This window comes from Protopterus annectens, chromosome 11.part0, assembly GCF_019279795.1.
Source record: "Protopterus annectens isolate FY-2018-M chromosome 11.part0, PAN1.0, whole genome shotgun sequence".
Taxonomy (NCBI): Eukaryota; Metazoa; Chordata; order Ceratodontiformes; family Protopteridae; genus Protopterus; species Protopterus annectens.
In genome coordinates, this window is record NC_056745.1 from 8,619,771 (window position 1) to 8,640,425 (window position 20,655).

The 20,655-nt window shown below is 45.4% G+C and overlaps 1 protein-coding gene across 2 annotated transcripts in view; it reads right to left on the bottom strand.

Annotated features, from left to right (window-relative positions):
- LOC122815112 (zinc finger protein 260-like) overlaps nt 1-20,655 on the bottom strand; it is a 743,919-nt gene that overhangs the window by 409,844 nt on the left and 313,420 nt on the right. For both annotated transcript variants that reach the window (XM_044087356.1, XM_044087357.1), the window contains exon 4: nt 9,085-9,231. In XM_044087356.1, coding sequence (XP_043943291.1) covers nt 9,085-9,231 — 147 coding nt within the window. The remainder of the gene's footprint in view (nt 1-9,084; nt 9,232-20,655) is intronic.

The window sequence follows — 20,655 nt, forward strand, 5'->3', positions numbered from 1 at the left end:
AAGGTCGCTGAAGAAAAAATCCGCTTGCCGTACCTATCCATGGTCCTAGAATCCTTATTAGGAAGATGGACAGGCACAGAAGGATCAGCAAGTTCCTTCTTGGTTGCCACCGCCACCACCATAGCATCAACAGGGACGCCCTTAGAAAGAAACTGTTTGTCTGCAGGGGCTGTAATGAATTTGGAGGGCCTCCTAGGAACTGGTTCCACAGAATCCGGGGCTGCCCACACCTTCCGAGCCACTACTTGCATGAGTGGATCGAAAGGCGGAGACACCCAGGAGGTGGAGGGTCGAGATACAAAAGCCTCCAGGTATACCGACTCATCCTCGGAGGGGTCAATGGAAGGCCAGTTCCCCCTCTGCTTAAGGAGTTCCAGGATGTCTGAAAAGGAGACATCCTCAGAGGGGGACCGTGGGGAACCCTCCGACTCACCTAAGTCGGTATCTGATGTAGTAGACTCAGGGGAGTCTGTGTGCTTCCTCTTACGCGGGGGTTCTGCTGCAGGATCAGGAGAAACCTCGGAAGAGGAAGTTCTTCCCAATGGGGAAACCTGGGGCGATGGATCTCTGGGCCCGGGAGCAAGAGACTGGCAAGAGACATCAACAGGCACCAAAGATGGAGGAGCTAAAGGAATAGACCGTTGACCTAGCTCAGGGGCTAGGACACTCCTCATCACCTCGAAGGCTCCTCTCCCAGGGAGGCCAGAAGAATCCTGCTCCGAAGAAACAGGAATCCCCGGCCCCACCGAAAGAGAAGGCTCCGAAGCCGATGTCGGTGCCGAGCTCACCAATGCTGAAGCTCCAAGAGGGAGAGCAGGGTCGGACAAGGGTCCGATGCCACTCGCCCCCTCGGAGCCGACAAGGGAGACTCGATGACCAGATCCCTCCAAAGAAGGTCTCATGGAGGAGATCGGAGCCGAAGACGTCGGAGCCGAAAGGGGAAGTATCGGCTCCAGCGCACCCACGGTCACCGTTCCGAGAAGCTCTGGCTCCGAACTCTGAAGGAGAGTCGGAGGAGGAAGTTCAGGGGGATGAGAAATAGCAGACGTCTGTTGAGATGGGCTATGGAGCATTTGGGCTAGTGCCTGTGACTTCAACAGTCTGCTTACCACCCTCTCTAAATCGTGGTCTGACAGCCTGGAAGATCTTGAAGATCGGCTCCGATGGCTCCGCTCCGACAAAAGAGGAGATCCCGGAGCCGAACAAATAGACTCCAGGGAAGGAGACCGAGATCTCTTCCTGGATGGAGCCATCGGAGCCGATGACCCCTCGGCTCCAGATGGAGCCGAAGACTTGTCGGCTCCAATACTGGATAAAGACACGTCGGCTCCGGCCGGAGCCGACAAAGTAATGGGTATTTGTGTGTCGGAGCCAGACGGAGCCGACACAACAACCTCCAAAGTGGAAAGATCGGCTCCGGCTGGAGCCGATCTCGACTCCGAAGGAGTCGGAGCCACAGCCGATGGCTTGGAAACTACAGCCTGGGCTTTAGATGGCTTAGAGGGTTTAACCGACCCAGCCTTGGTCGGAGAACCCTCTGGCTTTAACAAGCCATGAAGAATCAATTTGTTTCTTCGTTCCTGCAGGACTCTCTGGCTAAAGGAGTGACAAATGGCACAGGAGTCCTGCAGGTGTAAAAGCCCCAGGCAGTACACACAAGAAGTGCGACAGTCTGTCAGAGACATTTTCTGACAGCACGAGTAACACTTCTTGAAGCCTGAAACCTTCACTTCTTTAGACATAATTATGTCCAAAAACAGACAGACACACAACAGTCACACAGTTAACCCCCAAAAAACACACAACCTGACAGGAATTAACTGAGAGGGAGGCTTAAGGCCTGAAGAAAGGAAATAAATCCTAACGTAAAGAAAGGGGAATATAGGGTAGGAGATATCGATAAGTATATAAAAATATACCCAATGAATGACAAATAGAAATAAGGGAGAAAACCCTGACTAATCTTGTACAAAATGAAGCTTTACCTGAGCTGGCAAAAAGGAGACCTCTTCGCGAAGCGGCAAACGAGATCTGAGGTAGTCATGCCTTGCATCATGGGATATAGGGTTGCCTCGAGCTGGTAAAATGAGTTCTTGAGCTTAGCAAGTGCCGAGTCGGAGCCGAGGATCGGCTCCGAACCCATCCAGCAAGAATGAAGGCGAGTTTGACAACTTAACATCTGGCATTACAAAATAACCGCTTCACATCCCATATCTAACCTAACCCGAGTCAATTTTGTTAGCTTTTGTAGCACAGTTTTAAGACACGCAACAAAGAATCTAGGATATTTATCCCCACAGTTTATACATTCAGCAAGTTTTCCATACTTTTGCAAATACTGATCATAACACTGTATCCATTCACAAAGATGAACTTTGTCACTTTACTAGTACTAAACAATACTTTGTTACTTTTAACATCGTCACTGGCTTGTTCATACCGTTGGTGTAATAATGTTCCAACTTTATCTGGTGTTTAATTTAAGTTTATCACCATAGCATGTGGGCATTATAGGCTTAAGTCCTTGATGGCATCCATGTTATTTCAGAAAGAGGCTTAACGTATTTCAGAAATGGCTAACAGGTGATCAAGCTGCTGACTGAAACTGAAACCTAGCAATTCCCTCTATGTCAAAAATGATGCTGAAACGTTTTGTTGCAGATGCGAAGATGAAATCTCCGCTTCACAAAAAAGTACAGTTTTGTACCTACCATAAATGTAGATGTTCGAGTGCTAATACAGCTGCAGTAATCACAGATGGGTTTTCTGCCGTCAGGCGGGTTCTCGGTCGGCCGAATTCCAAAGTCTAGGTCCGGCGTCGGTTGTTGTCACTTTCTTTCCTGACGTCAGTGAGGCAGGGATATACAAGACACAGCCAACGCCATTTTCTTCAGTCTTTCTTGCCCCAGATGTCAGGTGCCCCCAGAAGGAAGGCAATACATAAATTATATTTATATACATGCAATGCAATATAATCACAAATCAGTAGTCGCAAGCAAATATACCATAGAAGGATAACCCAATCAGGTTGTATGAAGAGGGGCTAGGCCCTAGGCCTTTACCAAGAGGGGAAGGAGGGAGGGAAAACTGTACTGCAGCTGTATTAGCACTCGAACATCTACATTTATGGTAGGTACAAAACTGTACTATGTTCATCGTGCATACAGCTGCAGTAATCACAGATGGGTAGAATTCCAAAGCTACGCACAGGGTGGTAGGCACTAGGTGGAACTGGGATGAGCCAGAATGCCCTGCAACACAGCAGTGGCAAAGCCTGCTCTAGTTTTGGAATATAAAGGCAGGTGGTAGTGTTTTGTGAAGGTATGCACAGAACTCTAAGTGGCTGCCTCCAAAATATCTTTGGTAGGAACTCCTCTAAGGAAGGCTGTAGAGGTAGCTGTGGCCCTGGTGGAGTGGGATTTGATGCCTGTGGGGACACATTTTCCATGATAGGAGTAACAAAACCGTATGCAGTGGCCTATCCACTTTGAAATTGTCTGTTTGGTAACTGGCTTCCCTTGAGCTCCTACATGCATAGGACACAAAAAGTTGGTCCGATTTCCTGAAAGGCTTTGTTCTGTCCAAATAATAACGTAGCTGTCTAAGGAGTGTAGCAGCCTTTCCCCTTTATTTTGAGGATTGGGGTAAAAGGTAGGTAAGTGTATGGCTTGATTTAAAGCTACCCTGGATACCACTTTAGGCATAAATGACGGGTTGGTTCGAAGGGAAACCCTGTCCTGATGGAAGATGAGAAAGGGCTGCACAGCCATGAGGGCTTGTAGTTACGAAACCCTACGAGCTGAGGTAATGGCCAGAAGGAAAGCTGTTTTCCAGGACAAATATTGCAAATCTGTTGAGGCAGCTGGTTCAAAGGGAGGCAATGTTAATTTTTCTAGAATGTAATTAAGATCCCATGCTGGCATTGGTTGTTTCCTTGGTGGTCTTATATTCTTAGCCCCTCTGAGGAACTGTCTTAAGAGTGGGTGAGAGAATAAGGGTGGATCTGTGTTGAATTCTGCAGAAATGGCTGAGGCATGGATTTTTATGGAGGAAAATGAAAGTCAACTGTTCAGCAGCTCAGCTAGATACTGTAATACCCGAGGCAAATTCAGTTTTCTAGGGTCCTGGCCTTTTTTCTCATTCCAAGAGCAAAACTGTTTCCATTTTGCGGAGTAAGCCTTTCTAGTAGATGGCCTTCAGGCCTCCAAAATGACATCCTGGACCTCTTTGGGGAGTAGGGTCTGTTGTGGTGTTAAGGAATTTTCCATGCAGCGAGATTGAGTGTGTTCAGCTGACTGTGAAGAGTTATGTAGCTGTGCGGAGTCAGCAGAAGAGGCATTAGAGGTAGGGACCAAGAAGGAGTATGTGTTAGGCTCCTCAGGAGTGGATACCAGTGTTGTCTTGGCCAGTCTGGAGCAATCAGTATCATCTTCGGTCTGTCTGCTCTTGCTTTCAAGAGCACCTTGGGAAGAAGAGGCAAAGGTGGGAAAGCGTAAACTGTCCATGCTGTCCAACTGAATGAAAGGGCGTCCACTCTCCAGGCCTTTGGATGAAAGGTCCTTGAACAGAACTTTTCCAATTGATGATTCCTGTGGGAGGCGAAGAGATCTATGTCTGGCCTCCCCCACGCTTGGATTATCTTTGTAAACACTTGAGGATGCAACTTCCATTCGTGTGGATCTGTCATATTTCTGCTTAGATGGTCTGCCAGCGTGTTTTCCAAACCTGGCAAGTACTGTGCTTGAAGTTCGATTTGCCATTCCAGAGCCAAGTTCCAAAGTGTCCTGGCTAGTCTGCACAGGGGGTATGAATGTGTTCCTCCTTGTCTGTTTATGTACCACATTACTGTGGTGTTGTCTGTTCTTATCAATAATTGTCCTGGATGCAGGAGGTCCTTGAAAGCTGTAATTGCATTTATCACTGCTAGCATTTCTTTTTGATTGATGTGAAGGTGCTTTTCCTTTTGGGACCATTTGCCCTGAATGCACCTGTCTGTCATGTGCGCACCCCAGGCGTAATCTGAGGAGTCTGTTGTGATGACTTGATTTGCTTGAGGCTTGCAGAATGGGAGACCTGCATTTGTTTGACATGCTTGGGCCCACCATAGAAATTCCTTTTGCAAACATGGAATTATTGGTATTATTGTTTCCAAACTGTGGCTGTGTTGAGACCATAGGTTTTTTAGGTACCACTGAAGTTTCCTCATATGCAACTTTGCCTTCCAGATGTATGTGCTTGCTGTCTGCTTGGATCAGGCAGTCGTCCAAATAAGGGTAAATTTGTATCCCTTGAAGTCTGCAGTATGCAATTACTGATGCCAGGCATTTCGTAAACACTCTGGGCGCAGTAGATAAGCCAAAGGGCAATGCAGAGAATTGATAGTGGATTGAACCTGCAAGAAATCTGAGGTATCTTCTGAGGCTTTGTCTGATTGGGACATGCAGGTATGCCTCCTTGAGATCCAATGTTACCAGCCAAAACTCCTTGCCCAGCATGGGAAGAAGCTGCTGTAATGTGAGCATCTTGAATTTTGGTACGAGTAAGAATGTGTTTAGGATGGAGAAGTCCAAAATGGGTCTCCAGTCGGTTCCTTTCCTTGGTACCAGAAATAGCCTGGAATAAAAACCTTGCCCTTGTTCGTGAGCAGGTACCTCTTGAATAGCTTTCATGTCTATGAGCTTTGAAATTTGTAGTTGTGCCTCTGCCCTTTGATTGTGTGGCAGGTTTGGCATGCCTCTCATTTTTGGAAGAGTGTGAAAATGAAATCTGTAGCCTCTGTTTATAACGTCCAGGATCCATTTGTCTGTTGTGACAATATGCCAATTTCTTGTAAATAATGCCAGCTTTCCTCCCAAGGGTGCTGCCAGCTGAGACTTGCTTGGCATGGAAAGGAGGAAGTCATTGGGTTTGTTTAGTGTATTGTTGGGCACTGTCTTCGCCACCTCTTGGTGCTGGAGTTTGCCATTGTCTGCCTCTATATGATCCTTGTGATTGTCCTCTGCCCCTTGTGCGCCTGTATCTACCTCTTTGGGGCTTGTCCGTGGCTGGAAAGGACCAGTTTTTAGAAGGCCAATTTCTGCTAAAATGTGGTGGTTGAACCTGTAGAAAAGCTTTGACAGTTTGCATAGATTTGGCTTTTTCTTCCATTTTCCGTAGTATCTCCTCAGCATTAGTACCAAATAGCACATCCTTTTGTAAGGGAGCATCTAGTAGTTTAGCTTTCACATGATCAAACAAGATTTGTTCCCTAAGCCAGGCATGTCTACGAATGACTGATCCTGTAACAGCAGCTCTACTTGAAGCCTCTAGGGCATCATAGCCACATTGTAAGGTGTGTTTACCCACTTGTTCTGCACTATGCATCACATCCTGCAACTCCTTCAAATCTGGTTGTTCAGGTTGAAATTTTATTTCTTAATTGTGATAACAGAAACTGCTGATATTTAAGCATATGAAACTGACAATTTAAGGCCCTCATGGCTAGGGTGGCCGAGGTATATACCTTTTTCCCCCACCTTTCTAAGGATCTTGACTCTCTTTCGGAAGGTAGTGGATTCTTAGCAGTAGAGGCCTTTATTCCCTTGGGGCCTTGAGAAATGGTTTCAGGGTCAGCATTATGGCTTTTGTAAAGAAATTGCTGAGAGTTAGGAACTCTGTAGTACCTATCAGGCTTGACTGGGGCAGGAGGCAGGGAATCCAGATTAAGACAAGCCCCCGAATAAACATCATCAAGTATGTCCAAGACAGGAGGTATTGCCAGAGGTCTGTGTTGAGGTAACAAGAGAAATTCCCCTAAGTCTTTTCTTGGAATCAGAAAAGTCTTGGCCTTCCCAATGGAAGTGTTCCCTCAAGGTGTGCAAGGTTTCCCCAAAAGAAAAATCCTCAGGAGGAGATACAGAAGGAATGGACTGCTCTGCATCAGAATCTTCAAAAGGGGAGTAAGAGTGTTCCTCTACATCAGAATGTTCTGAAAAAATGGAGCCCTGATCAGAAGAGGGAGAATCTTCCTCCACTCTGGGTCTCTTGTCTGGAGGGGGTTGGGAACCCCTGATAAGAGTAATTAAATCCTCAGCCATTTTAAGCATCTGCTTTTTAGGCATGGGGCCTGGAGATGGGCCCTGTGCAACAGGCCTCTTGGGATGCCTGGCTGATTTGGACTTAGTAAAGGCCCTAATGGAAAAGGAAGATGAGGGTCTAAAGACACCATGGGTGGAAGGGGACCTGTCCTCATTAGGAGGCTCAACGCTCTCAGTGGCTTCGGTGGTTGTAGTCTGGGTATGGGCCGAGGTACCTGCGGTCTCGGTTACAGAAAACACTGCCAAAGAAGTATCGTCGGTAGTCAGGGACTGCATAGGCGTCTCGCTGAGAACCGGACCACGTGTAGCCAGTTGTGGTGTCGGTGGGGACCGCTGACCTCGCGTGTCGGTCCTTGTCCTTGCGTTTTTTGGACAAAATGGTAGTCGGAGTCTCCAACGACATTTTATAATCAAAGGCTGTACCAAAAAAGTGTTGGGCGAACTCCGCCCGACGCTTAATAGTGCGTTTATTGAAAGTAGCGCAAAAGCGACAGCCCGAGACGTCGTGGTCTGGGCCTAAACAAGGTATGCAGAGGGAATGGAAATCCTTATGCGGTATTTGCTTCCCACAAGAAATACAATTGTTAATTTTTTCTGACATCGGTCTGAGGCAAGAAAAGTTTTCCCAACGGGGTACTTAGCTTTAAAGAAGACTTCGGTTTCCAATTTTTCATAAATTCAGGAGCTGGCCGACCGGCACTTGCGAACTGCTTCTGCTTCGGGCACCGCACGGCAAAAAAGACTGAAGAAAATGGCGTCGGCTGTGTCTTATATATCCCTGCCTCACTGACGTCAGGAAAGAAAGCGACAACAACCGACGCCGGACCTAGACTTTGGAATTCGGCCGACTGAGGACCCGCCTGACAGCAGAAAACCCATCTGTGATTACTGCAGCTGTATGCACGATGAACATCTTAGAAGTACTGGATACTGCTGAGCTGGTCAGTACTGACTATTTTGTTGGTGCCAACATCAGTAAACAAGTGTTTGTCATAATGAACTTGTATGAATGTGAAAATTATTAAGATTCAGATCTAGTTTGGCTCACCACTGTTAAAATAGCAAACACACTATAACACTGTGCAACTGCATACGTACTTAATATGATATTTAATACAACTGACCAAACACTACTGCTGGGATATTAACATTTTCTTTATAACATGGATTACTGACAGATTCACTGCACTTCCTCAAACATCTTTCAATTCACAGACAAGTGTCCAGTTAAACAGTTGTTTTTTTAAACAGTCTATGTTCATGAATGGTTTCTTCTGATAAATCCTCCTGAAACATTCTTGGCATATCTGTGGCTTTACTGTGAATGACACCAGCTGAGAATGCTGTGGGTCTCACCAGTTATCCGTTTCCTAAAGACCAGGGTGAAGTCTCGTGACATGATAGCCATTTCTCTTTTTGCACTATCAGCCATTTCTCTTTGTTAGATAACTTCTGACAACTGAGTCTTTGTATGTATTTACCTTCTCCTGGTATTTCAGCAAGCTTCTATTACCATAACCATCTTTTACCAATATTTTCTAAGCCTGTATACAGCAGATCTTTGCTGTCATGCGAACACATTTTTCTAGGCTGGCCACACTTGTTCACTACATTTCTTTCTGCATACCTTGTAGGCTTTGTAGCGCATACTATTTCTAATATCACACTGTTATTATGAGGGAAGACTACTTCATTTTTATATAATAACAAGTATTTAGCTGTCAGCAAATACACCACAAGCATCTAAACCTCAACATAAGCAAAAGAAAACCTCCACAAAACAAGCAGCCCGGCCCATGGAATCTTTCCTTTAACTAGGATAGTAACTGCTATCCTCCTGTTTAAACGCACATTAATGCAAAACATGGAAATGTGAATAACGACTGATCCTTCACTGTTTTCTATAATCATACATCTGTTATCATACGCTGTCCTCACTAACTTCTTAACTTACTCTCAGAGGTAAACAGGAAAACCAAACCAATTTATAATGCAACCATGTACTTACGGCTGGAGGGATCCTCCGATATATTTTTTAGAACCAGGATTGTGGCTTTTTTCACAGTCTCCGGTACAAGTTTTTCACATTTCTCAGGTACAATTTTTTCACGTTTCTCAATCAGCGTTAACAGTGGTTTCTTTGAGACCTTGTATTCTGCATGAGAAAACCACCAAAAACAGTACACTTAAAATATAATCTCCATATTTGGCACAATGTTGAGCTCATCACTGCCCAACAAAATGTGATTACATTTTAATACATTTACACAGAGCAGTATCCAAAAAAACATGTTCATAAGAGCAAATTACAACCGTCTGAACCAAAGACTCGTTTACAAAAGGATCCACATCATTAAAACAGATGCAGCATTGTGCAAAGTATCAACAAGACTTAAAACTCCTGCTGGGTCAACTAAATCTTTAATAAACTCATGTCCTAAACCTAATTTATCATTTAAAATATCTAAGACTGTATTAGAACCACTTCAGATAATCTTAACAACTTATTATTAGAAGTAACTTTGCTGTATTCTTATAAGCTGCCAGTGAATCCATATGTTGGAATGAGACTGGAGCTGCCTTTCTTATGACAGTAAATTAAAAACCAATAACAGAAAATGTCACGGTGAGATAACATGAAATGACGACTCTCTTGCCTACAATGCACTGCAGTGGTGATATTAACTAGTGTTTTTTCACTTGTTATACGCAGTTTTATAATGGAGCAAATTACTAATCGCTGCAGCAATACACGACACTGAAGATAATTATCAGATGTAGTCAAGTAGTTATACATAACTAAATGATTATGTGTTGGCGTTTGCGAGTAGAAGAATACATTGCTAAAGTTGTCTTACATTGAAGCCATTAGCACAGTAACAGGGAGAACAAAGTCTTCTCGATCCATTTTCTGACAATTACTGGTGTGTGCTTATTTTATTTTGTTTCAACAGTATATGAGGAGAGTGTTGCCTAGGTAACTTTACGTGTGTACCTTAACATCTACTGTCCAAACCTAGTTGAACACAGTGTAAGCTATTTAACTACTTTTACTTCCCACCGATTTCCATATACCCATAACACTAAGTGCCAACCCAGCAAACTATTACTGCTGGAGTACATTTAATCTATAAAACTACTGTTATAACTGTAACAGAGAGTGGCTAAAACAAGAGAGAGTTTTAGAGCAGCTAGTTTGCGTGTTAAACATCACTTACTGTTAAATCTTAACACAAAGTAACCAGGTCTAGTGCCACACTCCAGACACCACCCAAGGGGACCTATGTACAACCCAGTCCATAACCAGCATTAACCCACCCAAATACAGGTCCGGACAAAACGGATATCCAATTTCCAAATGTTTTCATAGCCAGCTTGGTAGACATGGGCATCTTGAAACAATGGAAAAATGGTCTCGCATTCACAACCATTTAATCATTAAAGAAACAGTATATAAAAGATGCAAATAGTTTCACAGAAGGCAAAAATCCTGCAGACAGACAAGATTGTCAACAACACACACACACGGACATGCACACACACACAACATCCATAACGCATACTGTCTACCATACACATAGACCAACTTATGTGGAGGAACTAAAAAGCAATATTTCCAAACCTCTAAGACCTCCTAAGCCTATAAACAGGAATGATCCTCAGCAATCTCCAAATCGCTCACCAAAAGCAACACCACACATATTCCTACACCCAGTGGAGTCCCAACAGCAAAGTCCACAAGGCAAGCACATTACCCAGGACTATTGCCATAGGGAACTTCATTGTACAACACACAGATACCCCACTGACCAGACTGAATCATGAGAAGGTAATTTAGTTGCTTACCTAGAACCAGGATCAGCCAAGTTACACATGCATTCAAGTGACTACAGCACAGGTACACAATAGTTGTGTAAGAACTGACCATAACCACAGATGTCCTTCTCTTCCATGTTGCAGACAGTATTCATAACCTTAAGGAGTTGCTGCCTGCAGCACCAGACAGCCGGCCAGTATACCAAAATCCTAGAAACGGGGGTAAGTGTGACGCAGCATGCAGGGGCCATAAACTGACGTAGGCTACATCTGTGACGTCTGCACATACCCAACTCAGAAATGGCTGCCGCACAGAGAGAAACCCCAGGAGCAGGAAGACAGAACGAAGCATAAACCTCCCAGACAATCAAAATTGGTGGTTAGGGAAAGGAACACAGGTAATATGTCCAAAAAGGGGGTAGGTGGGTGAGATTGAATACTGCAACATGGAAGAGGACATTTATGGTTATGTAAGTTGTTACTCAACTATTCTATGTCCTTCTCTTCTCATGCTGCAGTAATCATAACCTTAGGGAGAGTACCAACGCTCTCTAGGAAGTAACATGGGAGGTAGGTTGGGAAGCAGACTATGAGACCCTGCAGGACAGACCTAGCGAATCCGTTCTAGCCCTAGAGATCAAATCCAGTTTGTAATGTTTGGTAAATGTATATACACAGAAGACCAAGTAGCCGCCTCTAGAATAGAGGCATAATCAACGCCCTTGAAGAAGGCTGTTGGGAGGAAGCTGCTCTGGTGGAATGGGCCTTGACAGGTGAACTCAACTGCTTTCCACAAAAGGAATAGCAAAAGGCAATAGCCTTAGAAATCCAAGACGCAATTGTGTGTTTTGACACTGCCTTGCCAACAGCCCTAGAGTGAAGAGAGACAAACAGTTGGTCAGACTGTCTCTGAAGGGTTTTGTCTGGTCTAAGTAGAACCTCAGTTGTCTATGAACACCCAAGAAATGCAAAGTCCTTTCTGAGGAGTTGTGTGGTTGAGGGTAAAAGACGAGTAAGATTAATGGTCTGGTTTAAGGAAATTTCATTAACTACTTTAGGCATGAATGAAGCGTTAGTTCTGAGACAAACCCTATCTTTATGAAAAACAAGATACGAAGGAGAAGCCATAAGGGCTTGGCTCAGAGACTGTTTTCCAAATACAGAATTTAAGAGAGGACGAATGGGCTGGCTCAAAAGGGGCCATTGTAAGCTTTTCCAGCAGAAAGTTAAGGTCCCAAGGAGGAGGGATAGGCTTTGCGAGGAGGTCTTATGTGAAGGACCCCTTTCAGAAACAGCTTAACGTCCAATGTGGTAGCTAGAGTTGGAGTCAAGGGAAGGCAAGCAGAAATAGCAGAGGTGTGCACTTTCTTTGCGAAATAAGTCAGCCCTGAATGTAGTAACTCGCACAGGTAAGAAAGGACCACTGGAACAGAAACTTGAAATGTGTCCTGTTTTCTCTTGAGGCACCAGTGGGAGAATCTTTTCCATTTTAATAAACATTCTCCTGGTAGTTAGTTTCCTGGTCTCCTGCAGGACATAGAGTACATCCTCTGAATACAGGTGCCTAAAGAGGATCAGAACTCTTATCATCCACACTGTCAGTTTGAGGTTGAGAAAGTGGGGATGAACAAGGGATCCCCTGTCTTGTGTGAGTACGTCCTCTGAATACAGGTGCCTAAAGGGGATCAGAACCCACACTGTCAATTTGAGATTGAGAATATGGGGATGAACAAGGGATCCCCTGTCTTGTGTGAACAGGTTGAAGCGGTGAGATAACCTGTGGTGATTACCCTGGGCTAGAAGGTATAATAGGGGAAACCAATGCTGTCTTGGCCAAAAGGGAGTCACCAGCAGGATCTTTGGTTTGTCGTCCTGTATTTTCAGGAGGACTTTGTGAATCAAAGGAAATGGGGGGAAGGCATAAAGGAACATTCACTCCCATGAAAAAGAAAAGGTTTCCAACATACAGGCTTGTAGATGGGGAAGCCTTGTGCAAAAGAGGGGCATTTGTTTGTTCTGGGAGGAGGCAAATAGATCTGCCTGAGGAATACCCCATCTGTGAATAAGATCCAGAAATATCTCCCTGTGAAGCATCCATTCGTGGGAGGATGTTTAGGTTCTGCTCAGGGTATCTGCCATCACATTGTCCTCTGACAGAATGTAAACTGCCTGCAAGTGAACATGTAGTGCTGCTGCCAGGGACCAAATCTGAACTGCAAGACCGCAGAGAGAATAAGACTTTGTTCCTCCCTGTTTAATATACCACAGAACTGTTCTGTTGTCTGTGATGACCTTCAGGGTACCTGGCAGAAGGATGTCTTGAAAGGCCTGTACTGTCAAGGAAAGGGCCCTTAGCTCTTTTAGTTTGATGTGGTCCTTCCTTTCTTGAACGGTCCACTCCCCCTGTACTTTGTGCTGGGTGTTTACATTGTGTAGGATAGCCCCCAACCTAGACCTGATGCATCTGTGTAAGGATGCTGTTTGGGTGGAGGGTCTGCAAGTGTACCCCTTGACTGAGGGTAAGGGTAGCAATCCACCAGGAGAGCTCCCTTTTTAAACACGGAAGAAGAGGGAGTTTTGTTTCCATGGGATGAGAGTGCTGGTTCCAAGAATTTCTCAAGACCCACTAAAACTTCACGTGTCTAATGATCATGGAAGTCAAGGAAGCCATGTATCCTAGGATTCTGAGAAACTCCCGGGCTAAAATGGTTGGAAGAAGTAGCAGGGAGTGGAAGAACTGAGTAAGAAATTCCACTTTCTGGGCAGAGACAGACTGACATAGAGTCTGTCCTTATCCTGCACCCCAGAAAAACAAGATCTTGGGAAGGAGCCATTTGAGACTAAGTAATTCATTGTGAAGCCTACGTTCTGCAAAAACTTGCAAACCATGTCCAAGTGTTGGGACAGGGTGAGAGAATCTTGGTGCAGAATAAGGAGGTCGTCCAAATAAGGATAAATTTGTATGACCTGCAGTTTGCAATGTGCAATGCCTGGGGCTAGACACTGTGAATACTCTTGGGGCTGTGGGGAGACCAAAGGGTAAGGGAGAGAACTGAAAATGTGAAGAACCCTCTGAGAAACGTAAAAAAATCCTGTAAATGGGATGAACGAGGATGTGAAGGTAAGCATCCATTAGATCCAGGGAGGATATGAATGCTTGCTGAGGAACAAGGGGAAGAAGATGCTGTAATGTGAGCATTTTGAAGATAGGCACCATGAGGAAGAGATTGAGGTGGGATAAGTAGAGTATGGGTCTCAAAGGACCATCTTTTCTTGGAACTAAAAACATCCTGGAATAAAATTCCTTGGCTAACTGATCCTCGGGTACTAGTTCTACAGTTCCCTGAGAGAGGAGTCAGCTCAGGATAGTGGGAAAAAGTGGAAGCTGGTCGGGTGGGGGTTGTGGAACTCCCTGGAGGGGTAGAATTGCCCACCAAGTCATGAAGTATCCCCTCTCGATGATGGAGAGTACCCACTTGTCTGTGGTGATAGTCTGCCAGGAGGGTAGGGAAAGGGTTAGGTGCAGGGATGGGGGGGGGGGTGGAACTGGGTAAGGGAAGAGAGTCACAGCGGAGGCGCTCTATCTGGGTCTGGCTGCCTCTGAAAGGAAGAAGGTGTGGGGGTGGTAGAAGATCTAGGAGCAGATGGTTTCCTCAGATATCTCTGCGCAGAAGAATGACAGGGCTGCCTCTTGACAAAGCTAGACTTTTGAGGGTAATTTCTACGGAATCTGGGAACATGGGACAACAATAAGTGTTTAAGATTTTGTAAGTCTTTACCTTTTTCCTGCAAAGATAAAAATAGCTCTGCAGAGGCAGCTCCAAATAGGGCGTCATTGTCCAAAGGGGCATCTAACAACTTCGCTTGGACATCCAAAGGTAAAGGCTGATGTCTCAACCATGGAACCCTCCTTAATACAGAACCAGCAGACCCATGAAACCCTCCTCAACACAGAACCAGAAGCAGCAGACTTAGAGGACACTTCTACAGCGTCACAGCTGCACTTAGTGTGTCTGGTCACATGAGCAACTGTGGACAGGGGGGTACTCACTTGGGCCTTAGCTGGTGAGTCTGGAACTTCAGACAGAAAAGTAGAGGCCTTGGTCAGGGATTCTAAAGCAAACTTGGCCATGTGGGTCTGATAATTAATAGCTCTAATGGCCAAGGTGGAAGAAGTATCTATTTTCTTCCCCAACCTGTCCATAAATTTACTGTCTTTATCAGTAGGGAAAAGGGAAGAGGTGGGTAGTTGCCACAGCAATGACTGCAGGGTCTACTGGAGGATTCTTGAAAAGGTACTGCTCCTTTGCAGACACTTTAAAAAATCTGTCTGGTCTCTTAGAAGCAGGAGGATGCGACTCTGGGCTCTGAGAGGCAGCAGAAAAAGCATCCTGGAATGCTGGAAGCAAAGGTAGGACTGCAGATGGTGAGGGCTGCTCCATCTGCAATAGTTCAAAGCATCTCTTTTTAGTCTCAGAAACATCTGAGAGCTCCCACTTGAAATGGTGCCTAAGTAGGGAAATGGTATCCCCAAAAAAAGAACTCTTCTCCAGGGGAGTCAGGAGTAAGGGACTTTACTTCTTCTGGAGTTACAAAATCCTTAGGTGATTCAATCGGAGGGCAGTTAAGTTAAAGACTCATCTGAACAGGAAGACTACTCTTCAGACAGTACCTGTGGAACACCTGGTAGGTCTGACTGGGGAATCTGGGTCTGAAGAACCTGAAAGGCCTTGAACAGATTCTGGGAAAAGGTCTCCCAGGGTGGAGTAGGGTCTTTTGTGCTATGTTTTTCCTTCTTTAAAAAGAAACAGAAGGAGTAGACATAGGCCTGGGTGCCAATGTGATAGTGGATGGTAAGGCAGTAGTAGGCCCCTCTGAAGCCATGAGCTGTGGTTCCCCCCTCACCATCGGGCTCTGATGGCTGAACAACCTCAACGGATGTACTCTGGCCATCTGTTGAACCGACTTTCATTTCAATTCCTGGTTACAGCAAAATACCCAATGTCCGGAGCGATCCTGGGCTGACACTCAGAGAATCTCACCGGACAACTGAGCTGCTGCTTGGACGTTGGGCCTGTCTTGGCCTTCTTCCTAGATGGCTCGTCGAAGGTGCCACCCACTCCACCTTCCCTTCTGGATACCAAACGTCAGAGACGCTGATTCTCTAATTAAAGATTTAAGGCCGCCAGATGGCTTCTAAGGGTTTTGGGAAAAAAAGATTGGCAAATGTCACAGGACTTGTAATTGTGACCAGCCCCTAAACAAAATAAGCACTGTTCTTGTGTGTCCTTATGTGGAATTTGTCTTCCACAAGCACACTTTCCCTTTCTAGACGACATGTACTTCTGAAAAAGGAAAAGAAACAAAAAAAAATCCCAGAAGGATGCTTATCTCAGTGCAGAAAGATGGAAAATGATAGTCGAAAATCGATGGCCGAAGTAAAAAACGCCAGATGTCTGAGAGTGGCAATCGGATGTCTGAAACACACTGCGGCATAAAAGTTCTGAGTTGGGTACATGCAGACATCACAGACATAGCCTACATCAGTTTATGGCCCCTGCATGCCACGTCGCACATACCCCCGTTACTAAGACTTTGGTATACTGGCCTGATGTCCAGTGCTGCAGGCAGCAACTCCCTAAGGTTATGAATACTGCAACATGAGAATAGAAGGATCTCAGTATGACTTCATCATCATAGCCCATATGGGTGACAATGACCCAAGACACACCTCCCTGGACTATATGAAGAGAGACATTCATATTCATAGGTTCATACTAGGCTATCTGCCCTGAGGCAATTATAAGCCTAGCCCGATAATGTATGGCTTACACCACCCCTTGATTTGAGTATACTGTGCCCTTTTTAAGGTTTAGTTTACTGTGCCTCTGTCTAATAGTGACACGGGAGTAATCCCTGGGACAAACCTACGATCCCCCATCCACCTATCAAGATTCTTCTTGAAGAGATTCAGTGAGGTGCTTTGCCTCACATGGACTGGAATTCTATTCCAGAGCGAAGGGAGCCTCTGGGTTATGAACCTGTCCCTCCAGCAAGTTCTATTTATTTCGGTGCTGAGGTTCAAGTCCCTCGAGCGTGTGGCTCCAAGGGATTTAGATTTACTGAGGTGGAGCATGTCCATTAATTCTGGATTTGACATAGCTTTGTATGTCAGGCATAGATCGCCTCGAAGTAGGCGGTATGAGTAGAGCTGGAGTTTTTTTTAACCGAGCAGCATATGGCATCTGTTTGAGACCCTTGATCCTCTTGGTGAGATACTTTTTGGGTCTTTCTAATTGCTGCAGGTGTCGGGTAAGGTACATCCTAAAAGGGGCATTGTATTCTACGATGGGCCTGATGAGGGATGAATAAAGGGGCACGATTACCTCTCTTGATCTAGATGTGAAACCCTTCGTGATGAGGTGGGCTATGTAGAAGGTCTTTCTAACCACTTTGGCAATGTAGTTTTCAAAGGAGAGATTGCTATCAACCTGGGTCCCCAGGTACCCAATAACTTTCTCTGTACTTAATGGGTTTCCGCCTATGTGGTAATTTGTGGGCACATTGTTTTTGCCAAAGGGTATAACTATACATTTTTTGGCATTTAGCTTTAAACCATGGCGCTGGCACCAGTTAACTGTCTCTGTGAGACCTTTTTGAAGGATGTTTGTGTCAGCTAGAGAGTTGATTATGGCGCCCAGTTTGCAGTCGTCTGCGAACTTGGTGAGCCACAGTCCTCCCATGTTTGCCTGTACCTCGGAAAAGTATATACCGAACAACAGTGGTCCCAGGACAGAACCCTGTGGGACGCCACTTGTGACTGGTTTCGAGTCTGACATGGCTCCAGCAACTCTCACTCTGTGGGTTCGGTCTTTGAGCCAGTTTGACCCATCTTGTGACATAGGGGTTTATATTTAAGCTGGATAGCTTATCTATGATGCCCGAGTGGGGTATTGTGTCAAATGCCTTTGCAAGGTCCAGATAGGCTGTGTGGACTACCTTCCCTTCATCTATGGCTTTGGTGACCGTTTCAAAGAAGTCAACCAGGTTCAAAAGGCAGGATCTGCCCTTGACAAAGCCGAATTGGGTAGGATCTAGTGTCTGTAGGTCCCCAATGTCTTTGTTTATGAGCTCCATGACGATCCTCTCCATAGCCTTGCAGACTAAGCAAGTCAGGCTTATGGGGCGATAGTTTCCAGGGTCTGTAGAGGCTCCACCTTTGTGGAGTGGGACCACTGTTGCTGTACGCCATTCTGTGGGCACATATCCTGCAGTGAGGCTGAAATTGTATAGCTGTTTTATTTGCGGGATTAGTTCCTCTTGGAGTTCATGTAGGACGCAACCTGGGACGCCATCTGGTCCCATGGAAGCAGTGTTTTTTGCTTTGGAGAGGGCAGCCTTCACCTGAGCATCAGAGATGTTTGGGAGGCAGCCCTCTGCTGGGATAGATGCTTGCTCTTTTGGGGGGAGGGGGTGGAGAAGTTTGCACTGAACCTGTCTGCCACGATATTGGCGATGTCTGTGGGTTCAGTGTATTTTTTGTCATTTAGAATCAACTCAGAACAAGTCTGGGAGTTGCATCCCAGGTTTCTGACAACTGAAAAAAGCCTTATGATTGTCTTTGGTGTCATGTGCAATTTTTCTCTCGAAGCTGGCATTGGAGGATTTTATGAGGGATCGTAATTTTTTGCTAGTACTGATCAGAGATGCCTTCCCTACTAGGGATTTTGCTCTATCATGTAGTAGCTTCCTCCTTCTGTTGTACAGTTTATTTATGTCAGGCGTCCACCAGACTGGACGCCTGCCTTTGGATGATTGGGTCTTGGTTTTGTATGGGATAGCATGATCCATGCATTCCTGGAGATGTCCTTAGAATGCGTTTATATAGTATTCTGCAGTTTGGGCCGTAGTTTCCACTGGCCCTGGGGTCTTGAAGGATTCCACTTCAGCTTTGAGAAGTGAGAAGTTCGCTTTTGAGAAGTTTTTCACTGTGGTTTTCTGGGCTGGGGGTGGGGTTGGGATGTGGACATCCAGTGAAATTAATTTATGGTCTGATCTTACCAATGAGGGATATACATCTGGTGTGGAGCATAGAGTCCCCATGTTGGTAATGATCAGGTCTAGTATGTTGTCCCCTCTTGTGGGAGTGGTGACTAGTTGTTCCATAGCATTTGAGTTCATAATTTCCAGGAACCTTTGGGCTAAGGTGCTGGGGCTTGAGTAGTGCTCCCAGTCAATGTTTGGGTAATTGAAGTCGCCCAATATAATGGTGTTCGGAGAGATCTTCATGTTCTCCAATGTTTTCAGGAAAGCAGAGTGGGATTCCTGACTGAGAGGGTGGTCTGTAGTATGCGATAAACTGAAAAGCAGTGCTGCCCACTGTTAGTTGCACATGGATGGTCTCCGATACTTCGTGCAATGCCACTAACCTGGAGTGTGGATATCCTTGATAAATATGGAAACTCCCCCTCCTTTTGTGGTTCGGTCCGGGTTTTGGGGCCGAAAAGCATGATATGAGGTATAGCCTGGTAGTGCTGGGGTGCTCTCTGGAGCCTTGAACCAGGTTTCTGTCACTGCACAGATATCGATGTTCTCCATACTGAGGAGAGTTTTGAGTGCATGCATCTTGAGGTTAAGACTTCTGGCGTTTAGCAGCATTACCCTTAGTTTCTTGTTCCTTGTGCTGTCTATGGGGGTGGGTTTGACTTTTGAGCCTTGCCTAAAAAAGGCACTATGGGGGTGGCAAGAGCCTTTGCCAATATCCGAAAGCTCAGTGGTGACAGGTGCAAGCCGTCCCTAGCGAAGCAACGTGGCTTGTCGAGCATGTCATCCCAGGCTGACAGACACTGGATCCCTTTTGAATGACACCAAAAATTTAGCTAATTGTTAAAATCGATCATTTTGTCTTTGTACTGTGGCATCATTCTAGGTGAGGGTAAGATGCTGCTCAAGGTCAGGGTCATACCAGCCTGGGCTACATGATCAGAGAGTTCCACTATGTCTCTTTTCATGTAGTCGAGGGAGGTACGTCTCAGGTCATTCACACCAGCATGTACAATGACTGAGTCATATTTGTATTTGCTTTGGAGTGACATGAGTGCTTGCGTTATGTGGCGGATCCTAGCACCCGACAGGCAGCTCACCGTGACCTTCTCTTTATTCAGCCTGGTGAGCGGGACATCAGTGTGTCTGACAATAGAGTCACCTATTACAAGAGTATCAGGTGTGTTATTCAGCCTTAATGGCTGTGGCTGCTTGGCACACTGACTTTGTGGGCTATGTGTTGTGTGTGTTTTGTTTTGAGGTAGCGTTTGCTTGGATGTCTGCTTTGGAAGTCTCTGTTGCTTAGGTAGATTTTTATTTAGAGCCTCCAAGTATGTTTTTGTGTATTTATGTGTTTGGTTCGCTGATGTGGTGGGACTATGTGATACTGGAATTGTGTTGTGTGAGGTTACCTTCTCCTCCTAACTGGTTTCACCAGTTTTGACATGAGAGAGCTCAGCCTCCAGTTTGGCTAAATAGTTGCATCTCTCACATATATTTGAACCTGTTTGGAGGAGGAGAGGGTTGTCCGTGTACATGAGACAGTTGTAACATTGCCTCAAAATTCCCAGATTCACCAGCTGGACTGGAGAGGAAACCATTTACTGACCTTTGGACATGCTAGAGTAATATAGGGAAACTGAATTTAAGACAGACCAATAGGGGACATGGTAATCGTAGAGAGTGTAAGAGTAAGTAGGGCTTATGGTTTAATAGTGCC